Source organism: Anabrus simplex, chromosome 1 (assembly GCF_040414725.1).
Source record: "Anabrus simplex isolate iqAnaSimp1 chromosome 1, ASM4041472v1, whole genome shotgun sequence".
NCBI classification, from domain to species: domain Eukaryota; kingdom Metazoa; phylum Arthropoda; class Insecta; order Orthoptera; family Tettigoniidae; genus Anabrus; species Anabrus simplex.
This window is the reverse complement of record NC_090265.1, coordinates 40433023-40456147: the sequence shown is the minus strand read 5'-3', so window position 1 is coordinate 40456147 and position 23125 is coordinate 40433023. Positions and strand designations below refer to the sequence as shown.

The window sequence follows — 23125 nt, the reverse complement described above, 5'->3', positions numbered from 1 at the left end:
CTATCATTTCATTTCATCTGTCAGTCATTAATCATTGCCCCAGAGGAGTGCGACAGGCCTCGGCAGCTGGCACAATTTCCATCCTCGCCACAAGATGGGGCTTCATTCATTCCATCCCTGACCCAGTCACAGACTGGAAAACCGGTTTTAGTTTTTCATTTTCATGCACCATACATCTCATCTGGATTGCCATATTCATTGAGTGTCTTCCACTATGCATTTCAGTTCAACCAGTCAAATCCCTTTTTAAAAATCGATAAAGGCTACATACAGTGAACTCTGTTTTTCTATGCTTTGTTCCAAAATGATGTGAATAGTGGTTATGACATCGCTTCAGCCACAATCTTTGCAGACAACTGCTTGTTCTTTGTGCAATGTGTGATCAGATTCAGAATGATTCTTGGTAACAATTTGCAGGGGATGGACAACACTGTGGTGCCTCTCCAATTATTGCAGACTATCTTTTCTTTGGGACCTTCACAATCAGTCCTCTTTTCTGACCCCTTGGCAATTTCCTTTCCTGCCATACATTTTCAAAAATTGGCCTTAGTAGGCTGACTGAGGTCTTGGTAACCACTTTAAGGATTTTTGGCGAGATTATGATGGCCTTGTGCCTTTTCTGTTCCCGACTTGGTTTAGTGCTGCTTGTACTTTTACAGTAGTTGTTCATGCAATGGGATATCAGGATCAGCACTCTCAGTTTCTATTATCTCTTACTAAGGGCAGTAGCTGCTGCAAAATAGAAGTAGAATTCTTTGAAATGTAATATTACAGAAGAATGTACAAGTTGATAGAATGGACTATGTATGGAAAGATACTAAATCATATAGGTCAGAGTAGATTAGATGGTGGTGGTGGAAGTAAAACTGGGCAACCGTCTTCCATACATTGAAACATCCAGGACTTGTTCAATTAATCTTTGAAGAGGAGCGTGGTGTGTGTATAGAGGGGAGGTGGGTTAAGAATAATGGAGGAAGGGTAAAGGCATAAAATGACATGCAGATTAGAGTAATATAATTCTGTAGAGTTGTAACTGCACAAGATAGGAGGTATGGAAGGCTGTATCAAACTAGTCCAATGACTGATGACTCAAAACAACAATGAAATACTGATCATCTGAGATTTAGAAATAGACCAGAGAAAAATATTAGTGAATTTTGTATGTTCAGCTTCATTTCCCTAGATTTGACCCTTAGGAAAATGTATATTTTATAAGATCTGAGTCATCTGAACAAGCTGGAAGAAACAATTCACATAACAGATGTGAAACTTCACTTTATTTTGGTCCATATATTATTTTACACAACTACAAATGGGAGTTCCTGTTTAGTTGAATTTGTGAGGTGAAATAAAATAAAAATGAGTGACAAATGGGTGTGCAAGTCTATTTCTCATTAATTACAATTTTCTTTTATTTATAATAATAGCCCTATTATTGAGTCAATGAGGCATGCTCTGAAGAAACAGGCAGCATTTGATTCAGCTATGCAATTGCAATGCAATGCTTTGCTGAGCATATCACAAGCAAACACACACATATACACATTTACAGAAAAATAAACAGAATTATATTGGACAGAAATAAAACTGAAAGTTTAAAATAATAAAACTTTATCCAAATATTCCTTCCAATATAACTCTTTTTAAATATATATATATGTTTATTTTGAAGAGACATTTTCTTAAAATTAACTACCTTTCAGTAACAGTCACTATTGAACTATGCATAGCCATTGAAACAAATTGGTATAGAAGGCTTTCTTCTTCTTTTGACTCTATAATATTACTACATACGTACATAACTATGGTATTATAAACATAGAATTCTTTCCGATAACTCTTGTAGGCTAGTAAATTTGTACTAATGTGGAGCCATGGATATAGCAAAGATAAACCATAGCTTCACCAGATTAATGCCATGAATACAGAGTGATGCATACAGAGGCCATGCTGCATACACATAACACAACTCACTATCCAAAAGTAAATCCATCCATTTTAGTGTGTAAGTGTGTGTGTCCATCAAAAGAGCTCATATCAGATGGAAGAATTTGTAAAATACTCTGACTTGTAGAGTTGTTTTCATGTGTGTTCAGAATGGCAAAGTCCTTTTCTTTGCATGCAATTTAACATCCTGTAACACAGTGGTTCTCAACGTTTTATGATTTTCACGGCACACTATCAGTCAAGTTGGCAACATTGCAGGAGATTTTATCTTCAGCAGGCAGTTGTTCGCAGGCTTTCAGTTATAATGCCATGTTGTCTGTATTTTGGCATATTGTGAGATTGTTAATTTGATAAGTGTAGTATGAATTATGTTAATTTTGATTGTTTTAAAAATCTAAACTCAGTGTAGGTAAGTTTCTGATTGAAAGGAGAAAAGCTGAAGATAGTCAGTGACAGAATATAACAAACAAACAGAAGTGAGAATGAATTGATTCCAAGAGTAAGTGTCATGAAAATAGTATGGAAGGAAACAAGAGGAATAGTAAACCTAAGAGACTTCTGTCTATGGATTTATTTGTCTTAAATTTCACCACAAATTAAGCTTTTATGTAAGAACTTAAAATTTTAAGTTTGTAATTAAAAACTAAATCCTTTATTGTAAGGGGTAAGGCAAGAAATCCCCTGTAAAATGAATATTAAGTGAAATTAGGTAGGTAAGGGTTATTCTGCCCGAAGGCAGGTCCGAACCTCCGCAGAGGTATTCCTGAGCCGGAGTTTACGTGCGGTAGGGTGGCCAGTTCCTTTCCGCTCCTCCATTCCCTTACCCCCCCACCAACAGCGCGTGGTAACCCATCCAACTCCTGACCACGCCCAATGTTGCTTAACTTCGGAGATCTCACGGGATCCGGTGTTTCAACACGGCTACGGCCGTGAAATTATTTTATGTAAATACTGTCATCAGATATATCACAAAGACTCTGAAGTTCCGCAGCACATCTATCAAATCTTGGGGCACAGAGTGCCGTGACACACCTGTTGAGAACCACTGCTGTGACACATTAAATTCTGGTTTCCTACCAATATGCAAAAAGCATATGTAGCTTTCAGATATGGTTTATGAAAATATAACCTTAGTAGGATTTTGAATCATTATAAAGTCTGATGTTATGTCCACAGCTCTGCCAGTTCTGGCAGTGACTCAAATGTACAAACTTAAGCCCCTTTACAGCAGCTTTTGCACCATGTTATATATCTTCAAGTCCACTTTCATGCTAGAACATCACATATAAACCTACTTAGAGCAGAGCAAAGTTAAAAGTGGATTGAAACACTGTTGGTTTTTAAATTGTTTTTATTTATTAGAGTTAGATTAATTTCTCATTATCTTTATTAGAATGTTATTTACATGTGTGATTACATTTTTATTGATTCTCTCATATCAAAAAGTGAAGCATTTCATCAGATAATTTTAGTGTAGACAAGCCACAATCTAACACAATGCATGGGGGATACTTTTCAGCAGGAAAATATATTTAATATAAAAAACAACAGATGCAATGCAGTATTATGTTATTACATACATCTTGTGATATTCAACATGTTGTCTGACTGAAAAGTATGTCCGTACATTAATAATATTTCATATTACTTATACATTATGTACAAGGAGCACTTAAAACTAATGCCTTTTATTTTCACAACATTCAGTGGAATCAAACATAAGAAACACACATACACACACAATGTTTTCAGCATACAAAATTTATTTAGACTGTAAATTATGTCTTTGTTAAGGAAAATCCAAACATTCAATCTGCCTTGGAAGCAGAGTATCAGAATAGCATCACTGAAAAGGGACATGAAATTACATGAAAGTAATTTTTAAATCATAGTACCCTTTTATAAAATTTTAGATCAGTTCATACACTAAAACAGTGTCAGTGTAACAAAGTTCAATTCCCTCTCCTCTATAATGGATGAGGTTTTGAGACTGAGTTACTCTCATGTTTATTATGTAATATTCGGTATAATAACAGGAAAAAGAAATCTTTACCATTGTGAACCAAAGGAGAGTAATGGTTAACATTTTATCTATATATTGGTCTATATCTAAATCACCACTCAAAGATCCTTCTGCCAGTGTAGATTAATAAAAACAACAGCATTTAGCAAAGCTACATTGATTGATGGACTCTTCAGCATCTTAAAATTTTGAAGGAGAGAGACTATGAGATTTTAGTACAGTACCGAAAAGATTTGAAATGCTTCATATTTTGTAGTTCATGTCCCTTTTAATTCCTCTGGAAAGAAATATGTTATTGAAGGCTTATACCCATTACACAGATAACAAAAAAAAAAAAAAAAGTTGCAGACAACATGCATATCCCTCATATTACATTTTCTCCCTATGCCACACAAAGAAAGGTAATAAACTTTCTCACTCTGAAAACTAACTTCATATTTAATATTATATATATATTTTTGCACAATCTGTACTGTTATAAGGTATTTTACATATATATCATTTAATATTTAAAAAGATACAGCCTTTGTGGACGACACTGCAAATCATACTTGAGAGATAATTTTTGTCATTGTAAAAAAACAAAACAAAAAAGTATTATACAGATATGTAGCTCTTTGTTCAAATTCTTTTAAGTGGCAGTATGTTAGGTCAAGTTTATTTACATTTGAAATATAATTGAAATGTAGATCATTGATGATCTAATTACAGTTGGAATGTAAAGCAAATACATCTAGATACCCTGAAATCCTCATCTTATATTGTAATGAGTATTTCAATCAAAAGTTACAACATTCACAACTATCTTAAAAAAAATGAATGAACACACAAACAATAAAATAAAGAACCAATAATGAAATTATGCTCCAGGCAAAGAAATACTTAAGACCTTCTGATTGTTTGAATATATTTTTAATAATACTAGGATTTAACCTGGATTATTGCAAATTTATTTCACCATTTGTAGATGTGTATGCTTTAACAAAACATTTCCTTGATGTTTACTCTTGTTCTATGTTGATATCTCGTCTCTCTTTCTAACTCCCACTTAGGAATAAAATGTCAGCTAAAATGACTTCAGAAATTTCTTTGTACCTATAGGACAGTATAAAGAAAATGGCAATGTACATAGAACCAACAAAAGGTGAAATATTACATCCAGGACTCTATTCCTGATTTCCTTCTGATCAGTCATGAAGTTTCTCTTATGCTGTCACAGCTTGAAGATATCACTTCAAAATTTCACAGTATACATACTATTTGATTGAATGTCTCCCCTTCTAAGAAAAATATACTCATTTGCTTTTTTACTTGCACATTGTCAAACCAGTTACCAAATACTTCTCCAAATGTAACAAAAATGGATGTCAGGAAAACAAACTATCTGATGCCCGCATCTGGTAATGAACTCAACTATGTAAAATCTTCATATGATTATAAAATTATAAGAGAATAAAACAACATTTTAAATTCCAGTTGGAAAGAAAATATCCAGACATAGTCAGATATAGATTACGTTGAGATTAGCCATTTTCTGCTCTTATATAAATTCTCAGTAATATTGTCAAGTATGGTATTCCATTTCCATATTTCTGCTATGTAACTACTGTAGTATTCACACAGCTTTTGAACCTTCAGATCTGAGCTGGGCAGTAACAGTCCTTGAAAGGTGTTTGCTATAAAATTCTTAAAAGTGAAGAGCGCATATGGAACACATAAACTGAGAACATGTTGGGGTGGAAGGAAATCAGACATATTGCCTTAATTTGGATTAGCAACTGTGATTAAAAGATTACCTATGTTGTTTTACATTTTTGCAATTATTTTTATTGTTTCATCACAAGTTCAGTCACTAAATTCACGATAATAAGTGAAATGATATAAATATTATTCTACATCTTAAAATCAATATTGCAATATGTAATCAGTCAATATAATCTCCCTTGTATGGGTATGATCTTGATCTAGGCACTATCCTAGAATTAAAGAGATATTTACTGATGAAATTTTAATAAAGTTTTCACAAATAAACATGGTTTTTATTTTATTTCTAGTGATAACAACAGTATAGTAAAGATGATAAAAATAGTAAAAATACAAACACCTTCAAAGCCAAACAACTTTACAGTGCCCAAATCATGTATCGCATTTAACATTGCCATAATTACATTATTGATGGTATTACTTGGAATAGGGCTTAACAATAATTTGTAGCTGGGCTAAGTAAGAGACACAACATGGAGTCTGTTGAGAAGGAAGTCATATCAGCTGGATGGTGGTGTTTCACGTCACAATGGGCTTATATACATTTTAAAATGGCTCAGTCACATGACTTGACCAAACCATATACATTATTGGCTGTGAATGCAAGTTCCATTTTATCCAGTGTGCCTCTTTGTTACACCCTATTCCTAGCATAATAATATTAGCTATTCTTAATGAGACTCCATGAAATGATAGTGATTATGGTAATGAAGAAAAATTCACAATAAAAGATGGTGGAAGTGGTTATGATGTTGATGATGATGATGATAATGATGGGGTGAAGATGACTATGACTTTTTATTGTGATTATTTGGAATTCTTAAATTTTCATTAAAATGGCACACCAATCCATACTATGATATTAATTAGATATTAGAGTTAACACAAGGCAGTTTACATTCCCTTTCTACAAATTGAGGACTACATCAAATTCCAGAATCTTATCAATTTTATGACTATTAGCTCTGACACCATATGAGCTAAACAGTTGTTCTGGATGATGAGTAGGATTCCATTACATTATTATACAAGAATTAGAAATAACACTTCTTGTTTCATGGAGGATGATGTGGCATCAAAGCATGAAAATAGTAGACTGAGTAAATTATGGTGTACAACATCTTCATGTATTTGTAAAAGAGAAAAGTAAATTTCTTGTTTCCACTGAACTGGTGAGCCATTCCAACAAGCTGTCTAGGTCTAGAGCAGTAACCAGTTGGCTGCAAACAACATCACAATGTGTGGCACAAGCAGTGAGACACCACCATTGCCGGCCACATTTACATCACGTTCCTTTAGGAACACCGAGTCAATCACGTGAATAATTCCATTTGTACACTCGACATCAGGCCGAAACACATTGATCTTCTCACTATCCCATTCGATAGTATAACCTGAAAAAAAGAAATAATATCATAATGTTTATTACATGAATAATTCCATTGACCTTATATCATACCAAAATCTTTTGATCCTTTCAATATCATAAATACTGTTATCATGCTGAACAGAAAAGCCATTGATAGGGTTTTTCAGTTCAAGCACCTCAGATGCTGGTTAACACAAGAAAGAGTTCCAGATGCAGAAATCAAAACAAGAATTGGTACCGCAAAGAGTGTGTTTCTGACATTACATCTTGAGTGCAATATGACCTTCGATACTCGTTGGCATGTCATGAAGTGTTGTGTGTCACCAGTGCTTTGTAGGATCAATGTTAAAGGCACTGTCAATGAAATGACTGACCTTTGAAATGTGGAAGTATCACAGAATGTTCAGGATCCCATTGGTGGACGATAACAATAATAATAATAATAATAATAATAATAATAATAATAATAATAATAACAACAACAACAATAATAATCATATGGCCTCAGCTACCATGTGCAGACATTTCAATTTGATGCCATCTGGCTGTCTGCTCGTCAATTTCGACGTTCCGTTTTACTCTAGGCCCATTAGATGGCAGACCGAGTAAACCGAAACTCTCTTGGGCGTCTATGGCTGAGATTTAATGAATTTTGTCAGGTAAACACCAAATGTGTCACCAGAGATCTTTTACATGCCGACATCGTACGACATGGAGTGTCTAATGGACTTTTTTCTGCCCTTCAAAAATCCGACTACCTCTGCCAGGTTTGAACCCGCTATCTTGGGATCCGGAGGCCGACACTCTACCAATTGATCCACAGAGGCAGCTAATGAGGAGGTACTCTGTTGAGCTGGAAAATCATGTCAAGACTTAACTCTTGCAAAATGCAGTAAAGCAGCATATTTTGGTCACGTCTTCTGAATGACAAATACAGCCTGCTATAACTCAGTGCAGAAGGAAAGATAGAAAGGAAATGAGGACACGGACAGAGAAGATTGTACTGGATGCAGAACCTCCGACAGCAGTTCGACATCCACAATACAGCAACTTACTCCATGATGGTTACCAACCTTCTATGAGGAAACAGAAGAAGATGATTTACCACAAAGGAATGACCATAAAAATAAAAATGATTTATACCTCAAAACGTGAAGTCCTCTAACCAAATTTGATATACTAAGGCAGAAGAAGAGAGTAAGAGGATAACGAGAAGACATCCATTTCACATATAATCAATTCACAGATAATGTGTCATAGAAACCACTACTTTTGCACTTAATTTACTTGACTACTCCATTTCCAAATTTTGGACAACAGACTCATCCACTTGCTTTATTCAAAAATGAGTATTTTAGTGAATACAATGGCTGTTGTAAAGAATGAATAGAAGAGTTTTGTCTCAGGGTTCCTTGTGATCTGCTTGCTTTCTAACACACCTGCGAGATGGTAGTTTTTTCAATTGCAATGAATGCAAAATATTGTGAAATGCTGTACAGAAAGTGTATCAGATGTTCAGAAGACAATTAATTGTATCATAGTGGTTTTGTAATCAGTGACAATATGCAAAATCTATGCATTTCCCATGAAATAATATTTTTTTGAGTCATTGTCATGTATAAGAAGAAATTAGCCATGGTGAGGGAGTGTGCTGTCTGTATATACTTTCAATTGACTTGAAATCAGAAGGCTGGCATAGGTTCTGACTTTTCTTCCAGTGAGTGCTTCAAATGACACAAGTTTGCATAATACTAAACTGGTTCTTTTGTTGTGAAAATGTGATGTTGGAGAAAGACCAGATTTTACGTACAGCAACTACAAAGTTTCCTTGGCAATGTCATGAGGGTACATCATTGTTCGTTTGCTGAGTCATATTCAAGTAATTCTTGGTCTGTCAAATAGAACAATTTGCAAGATAAACATATCCAATATAGTTTGTTATACCTTTCAGTGGACAGTTATCAAGCCTCTGCGAATGATCCAAATCCCTGCCACAACCCCATAATTGCAGCTAGTTCTGTGACTTCTAGTTCTACAATTCTACTTTGAAATTTAAAAAAAAGTATCTAACCCCTGTCACCAAGGTCTCCTCCATGGCTTAGTCCATTATTTTCCTAGGCAAATCAAGTCAGAGAGGGAGAGAGAGAAAGGGGAGGGAATAAGAAAGGAACAATTATACTAGAACAAAGATAATGGCAGGGCAGTGTCGGAAGAGGGAGCAACATAAATACAAGACGAGGATGAACATGGAAAGATTGGGATCCTTTTCTCCTTCTATGTTTGTCCTGTGTTCCTACTCTTTTACCAGGATTCAATTCCAAACCTCTCCACAGTGTTCATATGGAGTGAGGGCATATAACGCTGTTGATGATTATTCATCTGTTGGATGGAGACGTTAAGTCTTGAGTAGGTGCTATTTGACAGCAGTAGGCTAATGTGCTGGCACTGGAGTTCACCCCATCTCCCTTCTTATCATAAATCACATCATTCATTTCATCTCATTAATTCCTCTGATGAGGTCGACATCAGGAAGGGCATCCAGTCATAAAAAATTGATATGAAGATTCATCTCGCTTCATATCTGACCCCATTCAGAAATGGAACAAGGTGGTGGTGATTATTGTTTTAAGGAGGAAGTACAACTGGGTAACCATCCTCTATATAATACTAATCAGAGAGAAAAAATGGAAGGGATCTGACACCTTGAAAAATGAAGGTATCGGTCAAAGGAAGACAAGGGCCACAAAGAGTGTGAAAATGAAAGACTCCCTAGACCTCGATTGCTCTAATACCGTTGGGGTAGGAAAGGAACAAGAGTTGACCAATAGGATAGGTGAAAGTGGGGAGCCTGACACATGTAAATGGAAGCAATGCCAGGATTCAGCTGAGAGTCCCATGGTCACCAACCCATGCTCCAAAGTTCAGAGCCCCTGGAGCCCCTATTAGTCGCCTCTTACAACAGGCAGGGGATACTGTGGGTATTATTCTACCATCCCCACCCACAGGGTTGGGCATACATTCCTTCAGTTCCCCATTTTTATTTAAATTTTAAATTGTTATCTTAATTTAAGAACTTTTAATTAGAATAACCTCTCATGTTTCTTTATTATAATTTGATTTAGATTTAATTTGAATTGTTATCTTGATTTAGTAACTTCTAAGAATAGCCTCTCAGAAATTTAATTTCAGCATCATTTTTGTTTTAATGATTTGACTTAGAATTTAGAGATCAATCAATCAATCAATCAATCAATCAATCAATCAATCAATCAATCAATCAATCAATCAATCAATCAATCAATCAATCAATCAATCAATCAATCAATCAATCAATCAATCAATCAATCAATCAATCAATCAATCAATCAATCAATCAATCAATCAATCAATCAATCAATCAATCCTTATCTGCATTTAGGGCTCTTGCCCATGTGTCAAATTCTCTATCAATACTATGCTGATATACATGTTGTTGATCAAAAGAACTATGCACTGAAGAAGCCTTTAAAAAGAGGCAAAACATGTTTGTTTAAATATATTATAAGTATTTGATAGTTTTGATTAGCTGTAAGAATATAATCCTTTATCTAAGATTAATTGATCAATACAGTTGAACATAATTTTTCTTTTTACTTCTTAACTACTTAAACGATTTTTGGAGATTACTGAATGCTGGAAATTTGGTCCCAGAGTAGTTCTTTTATGTGTCAGTAAATCTACAAACACATCCACTGGACTGAGCCAACATTAAACCCATCAACTTGAGCTCACAGAGTCAGTGCTAAAAATATAACAAGCTTATAGAAAATTACAAGGATGTGCACACACAATTCTAAGAACGAATGGTATTTAGCAACTATTTGAAGCAAAAACAGAAAGGTATTATACAGGTACATTTTTATATCCAAAGGCTAACCTGAAATACAATGCACATGGAGAAGAAGTTTGATACATAGAAGGATATCACACATCCTGCCTTAGATTAGTCCATCAATTTACTGTTTAGAACTACACCACTGTGTACATAAATCTGCATAACAATTGCATCATTCTGTTATAATAATACCACAATAAGCCAATCATGTTAGTGCAAACAACACAATGTGGATAGTAGAAGGTACAACGTCCAGAAACTTCCAACTTCATGCAGAGGAGCGACATCACCTGGGCTCCATATCACAGACTAACATATCACAATTAAGCAAGAAGCATAACATCTGTGTTATTATGTTGTGAGACTTGTGCAGGAAGATTTACCCTCAACAGTAGGATGATTCCAGACTCCATGAGTATTATCTGCAATAGGTGTTCTAATAATCCAAGTTTGTACATAATGAAGAGGAGTAAACTGGACTAGAGCAGAAGTGGGGAGGATTTGGGAAGATAAGAGAAACTGGACAGGTATGTGTTCCCAACAAATCTTGTTATAAAGACTGGTAACTGTTGATTATGATTATAATGATGATGATGATGATGATGATAAAGATATGAATGGAACAGGTAAAAATCACATTCTGGAAATTGCCTACCTGCTTGATGTTACCTGTCTCTTGTAAAAGGCAACTGAAAAGAACCTTTCAGAAAAAGACGTCACTCCTTATAAACTCAATAGTATTAATAAAAAAATCATTCTCTCAAGGATTTATTAAGAATGAAAGGTAATTAAATATTACCATAATGTTATTATGTGAATGAGGAATATTCCTACAGCTGGGGGCTTTTCTGTCCACAACCAGCTACTTGTACTATGACAGAGGCCTGAAACAGAAGCTGGATGTTTGCTCGGTTAGTTGGTGAATGCCCCGTGCAGCTCACTTGGTGCAGTGCTACAAACACATGTAGTGCATGATCCACACACAGACTAAAGACTGCTCCACGTATACAAAAACCTCATCATTAAATTTAAGGCTGGAAAACTGTGTGTTTCAAATAATTATATTTATATTCTTACTTTAGAGGATTTCCATACATATCCTATTTTATATTTTCCATTAGCCTACCTAACTTAACATGATTCATACAACATGCTGATAAGCAAGGTATTTGATCATTTGTGATTAATTTGTAATCGAAGGATAATTAGGATGAGGTTAACAGACATCTCCACTTTCCAGGTACAGTCCCTGAATGTCACTTTTTGTCCCTAGACGAAGTCTGTTCCTGGAATGTCCCCAGAAATCCACTGACTTTCAGTGTCGTTATTGGCATGATTTTATGCAAACAATAACATTCTATGACTTTTTCAACTGGCCATTTTTGTAAACTACACAAATAACCACTTGAACTTATGGTTTTCCTTCACTTTCCCTTGTGATGTCTTTTTCTACTTCTTGCTCTCATTATTGTTTTTGAAAAAAAAAAAAAAAAAAAAGTGAAGGTTAGTTCTGCAGTGGGTAACTTCCACTTAGAAGTGTTTACAGTGTCTGTAAACTCATGGTACATCTGCATGGTGATAAAAGTTATTAGATATATTTTATATAGTTTGAAAATGTCTAAAAAGCAGAAGTGTTCAGTAAATAATTCAATTTTGAAGTTTCCTCTGTTGAGGTGTAAGTAAAAAAGTATAATTCAAGAGATAGTTAAAGAACAAAGAAGCCAGTACAGAGCTCCAACAAGATATGTGCACTGGATTAAACACATTGTGAATGCTCCACTTCAAAGATGCCTGGAAATAACAGAGAAGACTTTATGGCAAAAAATAACAGGCACCACTGCAAGTAAATTTATGAGATCATGATACAGTACTTGAATCAAGAGTAGTAGTAGTAGTAGTAGTAGTAGTAGTAGTAGTAGTAGTAGTAGTAGTTCAATTAAGACTAAACAAGAAGATAATCTCTACAGAGAATTTTTGGTCTCCTATGCTGTGTCAAACTTTTGATATTTACTGTTTGAGTAGTAGCCAAACATATATAAACAACCCACAAGAAAGTCACTAGCTAGAAAGTCAAACTATCATTTCAGCCTATATAGAGAGGACAGAGAAATTTAAATTTATGAACACCTAACAAATTTCAGAACTATTTTCAAGTATTATGCTATCTATTTTTATTACATGTATGGCCAATTAGTTTTTTAAATTGTTTTAAGACCTTATGGCTGATGATGGCCTAATATCAATAGGCCGAAACTAATACCATAATTAAAATAAACTGAAGTATTAATTTTACATTGTTTAGATTAGGTGGATTACTTCATTTATCTACACACCACATAGTCGAGCAGCTCGTCTCCTTACTCCCAAGTTTTCACGGCCCAAAGTTTGCAACATTTTAGTAACACTACTCCTTTATCGGAAATCACCCAGAACAAATTGTGCTGCTTTCCCTTGAATTTTTTCCAGTCCTCATATCAAGTAGTCCTTGAGAGGATCCCATACACTGGTGCCATACTCTAGTTGGGGTCTTACCAGACACTTATACGTCCTCTCCTTTACATTCTTACCACAACCCCTAACTACTCTCTCATAACCATCTGTTACCTTTCTGAACTACCTCGTTACTATGGTTACCCCAATGAAGACCATTCCTTATATTAATACCTAGGTACTTACATTGTTCCCCACAAGGTACTATCACCCCATCAACACAATTATTAAAACTGAAAGTACTTTTCCTATTGGTGAAACTTACAACTTGACTTTTCATCTCATTTACATTCATACCATTGTCTGCTGCCCATCTCACTACATTGTTTAAGCCCCCTTGCAATCGCTCACAATCCTGTAACTCATTTACTAGGTACTCTATACAGTATAACATTATCTGTCTGACTCATTGGCTGAATGGTCAGCATTGAGGCCTTTGGTTCTGAGGGTCCCGGGTTTGATTCCCGGCTGGGTCAGGGATTTTAATCGCCTCTGATTAATTCTTTTGGCCCGGGGACTAGGTGTTTGTGTTTGTCCCAACACTTTCCTCTTCATATTCACACATCACACTACACTACCAACCACCACAGAAACACGCAATAGTGATGACATCCCTTCATATAGGGTTGGTGTCAGGAAGGGCATCCGGCTGTAAAACAAGACCAAATCCACATGTGTGACACAGTTCACACCCGCGACCCCACAGGTGTGGGAAAAGTGGTAGAAAAAGGAGGAGAAGAAGAAGAAGACGACAGTATAACATTATCCACAAATATCCTTATGTGTGATTCCAGATCTCAACTGATATCATTTATATATGTATAAGAAAACACAAAGGTCCAATAATACTGACCTGCAGGACCCCCCCTCCTAATCATTACAGGATCAGATAACTCTAATTCTCTGAGTTCTATTTTCTAGAAATGTTGCCACCCATTCAACCACTCTTTTGTCTAGTCCAATTGCCCTCATTTTTGTCAGTAATCTCCCATGATCTACCTTATCAAAAGCCTTGGATTGGTCAATAGTGATATAGTCCATTTGACCTCCTGAATCTAAAATATCTGCTATATCTTGCTGGATTCCTACAAGTTGAGCTTCAGTGGAATAACCTTTCCTAAACCCGAACTGTCTTCTATCAAACCAGTTAGTAATTTTGCAAATGTGTCTAATATAATCAGAAAGAATGCTTTCCCTGAGCTTACAAACTACACATGTCAAGCTGACTGGCCTGTAAGTTCCTGGTTTATGAATTTCACCCTTTCCCTTGTACACTGGGGTGACTATCGCAACTCTCCATTCATTTGGTATAGCTCCTTCATGCAAACAGCATATAAGTATTTCAGATATGGCACTATATCCCAACCTATAGCTTTAATATATCCCCAGAAATCTTACCAACCCCAGCTGCCTTTCTATCTTTCAATTTTTATCTCTTTTTATAAATGTCTTTATTATTGTGGGTAAATTTCAGTAGTTCGCCATTATTAGTTGGCTATTCTATCAGGACATTATCTAACTACCTTTACATATTGATGACTGAATACTTCTGCCTTCTGTAATTCCTTGCATATACACTCCCCTTGTTCATTAATGATCCCAGGAATGTCCTTCCTGGAACCTGTTTCTGCCTTAAAGTATCTATATATGTCCCTCCATTGCTCCCTAAAATTCATGTGGCTCCCACTTATGTTTGCCATCATGTTATCCTTAACTGACTTTTTTGCTGAATTCAATTTCCTAATGAGCTCCCTCAATCTGTCCTTACTCCTGCAACCATTCCTGCCTCTATTTTTTTCTAATCTGCACTTCCTTCTTAATTTCTTTATTTATAATGGGTACTATTCCTTATCACTTTTAAAGGTTCATATCTGTTTTTACACTCCTCAGAATTGCTTTAAACCCATCCCATAGGCTGCTTACATTTTTATTTACCATTTCCCATTGATCACAATTGCTTTTTAAAAATTCCCCACACTCCACTCTTAACAGCCATACGGTATGCCTAATAGTCCTACTTTTACAACACTCCTTTCTAACAAATTTATTTTTAACTCTAACAAAGACAGCTTCATGATCACTTATAGCATCTATCACCTCAGTTTCCCTGTAGAGCTCATCTTTTATCAGCACCACATCTAGAATTTTTTTTTTTTTTCCTCTAGTTGGTTCCATCACTTTCTGATTCTCCTTCCCAGTTAACATTTGGCAAGTTCAGATCACCTGCCATAATAACGTTCCTCTCTGCATCGTTCCCCATATAGTTGATTATCTTATCAAATAATTCTGCATCAGCGGCAGTGCCAGTCTTGCCAGGTCTGTACACCCCAAAAATATCAAGTTGCCTATGGTCTTTAGAGATAAATCTTAAACCTAGAATTTCATGTTCCTTATCCTTAACTTTTTCGTAACTTAAAATTCTTCTTTCACCAGTATAAATACTCCCCCTCCTATCATTTCTAAACTGTCTCTACGATAAACACTACAGTTCCATGAGAAAATTTCCACATCTATAATATCACTTCTCAGCCATGATTCAATTCCTATTACAATATCAGATAAATATATATCTATCAAAGTATTTAATTCTATTCCTTTCTTTACAATACTTCTACAATTTCATGTCATCCTTACTCCACTTCATGCTTCCTATACTGTCATCACCACTCCCTGCCAAATAGTGAAAGCTCAACACATGGCTTGATAGCCAAATAACACACTCTACAGATACTTAGCTGGTCATGCTTGCCTACATCAGTTCACAAACATGAAATTTCTGAAATAAGTAGGAAATAAAATTTTGTATTTTCCCTATTTCTTATTCCCTATGTATTATATACAGGGCGTAACAAAAATGTACGGGCACAAATTGCAGGACACATTCCTCACACATAGACGAAAAAATTATGTTATATGAACATTGGTCCAAAAATGCTTTGTTTCCATGTTACACCTCATTGTCTCCAACTCATTAATCATGAGAAACATATGAGAACAGAATGTTAGAATCATGGGGAACATGCACTCTTGGTTATGTCTGGTTATGGTGTCATTATCACAGGTGTAGGCCCCTAATGTGTTTTGTTTTACATGTCCCTGTTGTCATGTGACTTACTTCATTGCTTGTTTACGGGTAACATCAACTGTTTCAGTGATCAGTACAATCTTGGCAAGCATGTATCAAAGCTCACGGAGGGTATATTGAACATTTCCTGTGAGAAAGAGTTTCATGTGGTATGGTGGTACGTTCTGTTCTTGTGTGTTTCCCATGATTAATGAGTTACCGAAATGCGGCGTAACATGGAAACAAAGTGTTTTCGGACCCATGTTCATATAACATAATTTCTTTGTCTATGTGTAAGGAATGTGTCCTGCAATTTGTGCCGCACATTTTTGTTACACCTGTATTATCTTAGCCCCAAAATGTACTGTTAGAAAATAGTTTAATATTAAAATAATCCTATGAAGTAATTTTGAAAAATTCAGTAAGGAACATGCATGTCTACATACCAAAAGTTAATCTATTTCAACCACTTCTCTCCAAGTAGCCAAAATTTACTCTATACCTTAAAAAAAAAAAAAAAAAAAAAAGAGAGAAAGAGAAAGAGAAAAAAAAAAAATTTGATTTAAAGACCTGTCCCATGAAAAGTTATTAATTTCTAGTTGAGGCAGAGAAGTTTCCACCAGCATAACTTACACTATGCTCTACCTCTCAAATATTACCTGGATGCCCGAGTTGGTTTAGATTTTCAGATCTTTTTATATTTCAGTGGTATTGAAACATATTACATTATAAAGCTCTTTACAAGAGTGTCCAGAAAATAAATGATTCTTTTGCTGAATTTTTTCAGATGTCAAAAATGGAAGTAAATATACCAACAGGCTAGGAAAAAAAGGCATTTTTGCCTGACATAACTGTATTCTTAATATATGCCCATCACTTTTTTCTTAAAGTATGAATTTAAAATGTTGGAAATGTACTCCTCCTGTTCCTAGAAGCTTCTGAGTAAGACACATTGCTTATTTTAGACCGTATATTATAAAGTAACCATGCAAGTTTCATGCACATAATTTTCACATGAACCTTGAACATTTATCTTTTTGATCAATGACAAGATTGTAATACCATCCAGCAAATTTCCAGTTATATATAGATATATCAATGATAATATTTCTTGTAGTTTGCAATGTGAATTAACAAAAGAACACACAGTTTTCCAGCCTACAGAATTTTCAAAATATATTTTTTTTAAATGCCTCAGATATTTTTCACTGCTGGGATCAGTCTTGCAGTCTAATGCACAGAGAACAATGAAAGCTTGTTCATGAACACAAGTGGGTTGTCAATAAAAATTACCAAATAACTGAGTGATGGTATCAAAACCTATTAGTATCATTTCATCATCACCCTTCATAACGTTTACTGTCTTTGCATGATGATTTTGTTCTACTTGGGGAAAAAGGGTGATGAGCGACTGTAAGCAAATGTAATTTGCTACTACAATAATGGCCGCATTATAACTAACTAAATAACTAAATAAATAATAAGCACTTAGATAAATATAAGTACATAAAATAAATGTCTGGTTCAATGATATCTTAATTAAAGCCAGGACAAACTTTGTAGGGAAGAAACAATTATGAAAGGAGTATCTGGTAAAGAGAATCTAACACAGGTTTCATAATTCATTTTTTCAATTTATGGGTTGCCGTTACAGCAAAGAATGGTATAGCAAAATGTCTTGTTTAAAGTTCATGATTAAGGTTACAGAGGCAATATTCATAGTGTTGTTTACAAAGTCTACTGTTGCAAAGTGAACAAATGATTTCTTAAATTTGAAGGGAGATTGTTTTTAATGCTAATAGGCCTGCGTCCTGAACAGCTTGTTTTCTTATACCAAAGTGGACTCAAAAGTCACAAATATATTTGGGAATTGTTTGCCTACAGCCCACCAGAAACCCTATAACAGGAACATTAAGTCTGCAAATATTTTCAAAATATAGTAGTTAGCTGTGGGCTCATAACTTTATCAGTTTCAAATCCAACTGTGAGATCAAGGAGGAAGCCTAACCATGTTTTCTTATTGATTGCCTGGATGTCAACAGTGCAACTGGCTGCAAGGCAGTGGATTTCCTCTCAGACCTCACAACTTTTGATGGCCAGGACTGAAGCTATCTTGGTCCTGATCAGATGATGTCTAGTTTTCTTCAGCAGGTCCCAATTCTGGCAGGAGCCAAGACCATTGTGCAAGAGTTTCAGTCTCTCTACAGGGTCTGCAATGGGTGATGTACTTCTGTGGAAAACCCTCGCAGGAGCTACATTACCCTGCAGTTTAATGGTGTTATGCCATTCAGAACTATTAAGTCCCTGTTTTGAGTCAAGCCACCTGTTGATTGATGGACATTCTTCATATCAGAATCACAGTTCAATAGAACAGTAGGCTACACATGATATATTCAACAGTCTCAATTTTCTTACGTCAGCGGACTAAAAGGAAGTGATGTAGATCACAAACTATTTAAAAGTGTGAATGCCAAAACTTTCCAGTCAGTTGAAACACTTTATAATATAAATTACATATATATACTGAAATGAAATTGCCACTTGTCACAGAATAATATGTTTCATGGAAGCAAGTGGGTGTTTTCAAATTGATGAAATAGATGGGGAAAAGTGATGCAGTCATTATATCCTTACATTAGAACCTTATTCTTATTATCCCTAACCTTTTTCCAATATATTTGGATAGGCACTTAAGACTCTGGCTCAGTTTTAGGCCCAGATGCCATTCTTGGTGCAACCCTATGTGGAGGGACATGTTCACTACCGTGTGTTTCTTCAGTAGTTGGTAGTATAGTGCATTGTAAATATATAAAGAAATGTGTATCCAGACGAACACAAATATCTAGTCTCCAAGCCAGAGGAATTAAGTATATGTAGTTAAAACCCCAGACTGGCCAGGAATTGAACCCAGGGCTCTCTGAACCAAAAGCCAGTGTGCTGACCATTCAATCAAGGAGTCAGACACACGTTGGTTCTTTATTTCTTATTTAACTTGTTTTAACTTCCCTATCACATGTCTCCCTGTGGGTAGGGGCAGTATAATGACAACCACAGTATCTCTTCTCTGTTGTAAGAGGTCGCCATAAGATTTATCTGTGTCGGTGCGATGTAAAGCAAAAAAAGAAAGAGGTGACTAAGAAAGGCTCCAGGGGCTCTTAACTTGGGAGCATGGGTTGGCGACCACGGGGCCCTTACATGAGTTCTGGCATTGTTTCTACTTACTTGTGCCAGGCTCCTCACTTTCATCTATTCTACCTGACCTCCTTTGGACATCTCTTGTTCTTTTTTTTTTTGCCCCCAACGGTATTAGGTTTATGAGCCTAGGAAGTCTTCATGGACCTCATCTTTCTTCGGCTGATACCTAATTTTTCAAAGAGTCTGACCCTTTCCATTTTTCCCTCTGATTAATGTTAATAGAGGATGGTTGCCTTGTTGTACTTCCTCTTCAAACAATAATCACCACCCTCTATAATGTTATTCTTACAACTGCAAAGAAATACTGTATGTCATTTGAGAATTCTTAGAGATCTTCTCTTTGTTTCTATTAAATATAGTTATTGAGCAATGTGTGCGGTTTAGAAAGAAAAATAGCAGGAAGATATGGTTAAGGTGGAAGAAGGACAAAGAGTGAAATTGGGAGAAGGACAAAGAGTGAAATTGATCATAGGCCGATGTTGGACATAACTCTTCCAAGAGAAGCTTTTGATGGAGACAAAAGAGTACTAGTGGTAGCAAGAATGAAAGTGGGAGAAATGGAAAGAATAAAGGGGACAAGAGAGTAGAAAATAAAAGTATGGAAATTAAGAGATAAAGAAGTACAGGAACATTTTCAGAAGATCCTGAAGCATAACTTGAAAATGTGGAACAGGAATGGTCCAAGTTCAAAAGGGCATTTTTAAGTAGTGCAAAGAAAATCTGAGGAAGAATATTCATTAAGAGGGAGACTAAGGAAGTATAAGAACAACTGGATAACTGAGAAAATTGTAAATACAGTATGAAAATTCAGTGTGGAGAAGAGCAAGAGTATTCTGATACCAAGAGGTGACAGAGCAGGGAAAGGAATCATAAATATTCAAAGTCAGAATCTTTAAATTGTGTGGACAGCTTCAAATAGGTAAGAGGCATCACCATCTGGAGCAGTTTCCAACCACAGGCTGGGTCTGCTTGGAACATAAGACTCTCCATCGTTTTCTGTCCATCCACCACTTCTCTTCTCTCACTGTTGTACAGTCTTGCCTCAGTGCTATTCTTTACACCTTTCAGCCACCTGTCCCTCGGTCTTCCTCTAGGTCTCCTTCCCTTCAAGTCCATGTCTAACATCTTTCTTGGTATCCTCTCTTCTCTCATTCTTAACATACCATACCACTGCAGCCTTGACTTTTCTATCTTATCTTGTAGGGGAACCTCATTTACCATTTCCCAAACTCTCTCATTTCTTACTCTGTCCATTCTTACCTACTCGATACCTTCAAAATTTTATTTCCTCTGCTTGTATTCTACTTTTATCCTTCTCCTTCATCACCCACATTTCTGATCCATATGTCAAAATTTGCACAAAATAAGTCTTGTAGATAATTCCTTTACTTCTGTAGTTCATCCCTGTTCCATATCAATCCTCCCACACTCTTAAAAAATCCACATTTGCACACCTTCCTCTTTCATTGATTTCCATCCTGTTTCCTCCATTTTCTTCAATTACACTTCCTAGGTACTTAAAGCTTTCAGCTCTTTTCACCTGCTATCCTCCTAATGTCATGCCATTATATGCTCAGTTCTTGTTTTGTGTTGTTACCAACACTTCACTCTATTGTGCTGAGAACTTCATTCCATAAGATGACATAACTTCCTCCCATATATTTATCTGTTCCTGCATTTAAATCAGGAGGCAAACTAATGCAAAATACAAGGCTGCATACAAATTAGCAAAAGGGTGCAACAAGTGAATGCATAGAGCCAGAATGTACAGAATCTAGTTTTGAAGAAGGAAGTATGATATAAGAGTAAGGAAATGATGTACAAGATGTACTATACATAAACACCCATACTGATATATGCAGCAGAGACTTAGGCAGAGACAAGAAGAAAACAGAATAGAAAAAAAAAATGTCTGCCAGGGCTAGGTCAGGTGAGTAAGGTGGATGGGAAAGCACAGCTGTCTTTGTTTTCAAAAAAGATCAAGAATCAACAGTGATGTGCAAACTGGTGAGTTGTCATGGTGTAGCTCCAGAAGATGTTTTTCCTCCTGACATTTTCTCTCAAACATCTCAAGACTTCGAGATCCTACCAGCGGTTTTCCGCTCAATCCTCAGACAGGAATTCATAGTTCCCAACGCTGCTGATGTCAAAAAAATATCATCAGCAACACTTTCACATTCAACCTGATCCATAGCACTTTCTCCGGTCTCGGCGAATTTTTCCACAACACCGTGTGACTCTGTAAATGTTTTCCTCAATTTGAATCAGAAATTAATGTTGATACACAGCTCATAATATTCAGACATCTTGACAATTGCAACACACTTGCAAATTAACAGGAGTGATAACGAATTGTTTCAGAAATGCACAGAAAATGGCTGGTTATTTTGGAAGGATACCACTAATCAGCACCACTTACCGGAAACCAATATGACTTTGCATTTGCATTGTATTGTCAATATTCAGATCACAGAGATAGTTGAATAGAGGACTGAGGAGGTGTTTGGTAAATTCACAAGGGCTTGTATACTGAATGCTGAAAAGCATAACAGTTTGTTATGAAGATGGGAGGAATGGATAGTTATTCTTTGAACAAGCCTCACACCCTACAAAGATCTGACAACAACATCTCCAACAAGTCTTCAGGGGAATCTGCAGGAACAGAGGAGAAGGGGAACACCTATGAGGATGCAAAGGAGATTGGTGGCAGAGGAGAGTCAACAGCTGGGTTATGGTTTGAGAGAGTCAAGCTCAGCATAGAATCAGATTGAAAAACCTGATTTCAGCCCTATGCCTCTCTCCAACAGTTTTAGGAAATAAATATATTATGACTTGAAAGTGGCCTATAGATTACACTGGAAGTAATTGGAGCAGTTGTTTAGGAACTGCTGATTTAGTGACCAAATCAAAATACACTCACCGCCAAGAAAAGCGGAACACTACGTATTTCAGACAAAATATGTTAGTGCACTTGAAACCTTGTATAAATGAAATATTATGACATGATACATTGCCATATTGTTGTAATAAGTTAATTAGCCCATTTGAGAAGTTTCAGCACTATAATTAGTAAACATTATTGATCGTGGCAATCACAACACCAATATTGCCATTTCCCACCTTTGGACAAGAATAACCACAAACAGCTGTCTCTGAATTCTTGTGCCAAGTATTTTTGTAGATATTACAGCTTGTCTACAACAGTTTGTCTTGCTTCTAAGTCATACTGGCTCTTTCACCTGAAAATGCAGCAAGGGCCATGACATTACAGTAGTAGAGGATGGGCGATGTATACGTTACGTAGCAGAAGTTATAGGCATGTCTTATTCTAATGTGTACAGAACTGTTAAAAGGTACAGAGAGAACAATATCTTCACCAGAAGACCTGGTTTTGGTCGT

At 35.9% G+C, this 23125-nt stretch overlaps 1 protein-coding gene across 1 annotated transcript in view; it reads right to left on the bottom strand.

Moving 5' to 3' along the window:
* Positions 1–1260: 1260 nt before the first annotated feature.
* Fas1 (fasciclin 1) overlaps positions 1261–23125 on the bottom strand; it is a 219556-nt gene continuing 197691 nt past the window's right edge. The window contains exon 12 of the mRNA XM_068226527.1: positions 1261–7128. Coding sequence (XP_068082628.1) covers positions 6935–7128 — 194 coding nt within the window. The 3' untranslated portion in view covers positions 1261–6934. The remainder of the gene's footprint in view (positions 7129–23125) is intronic.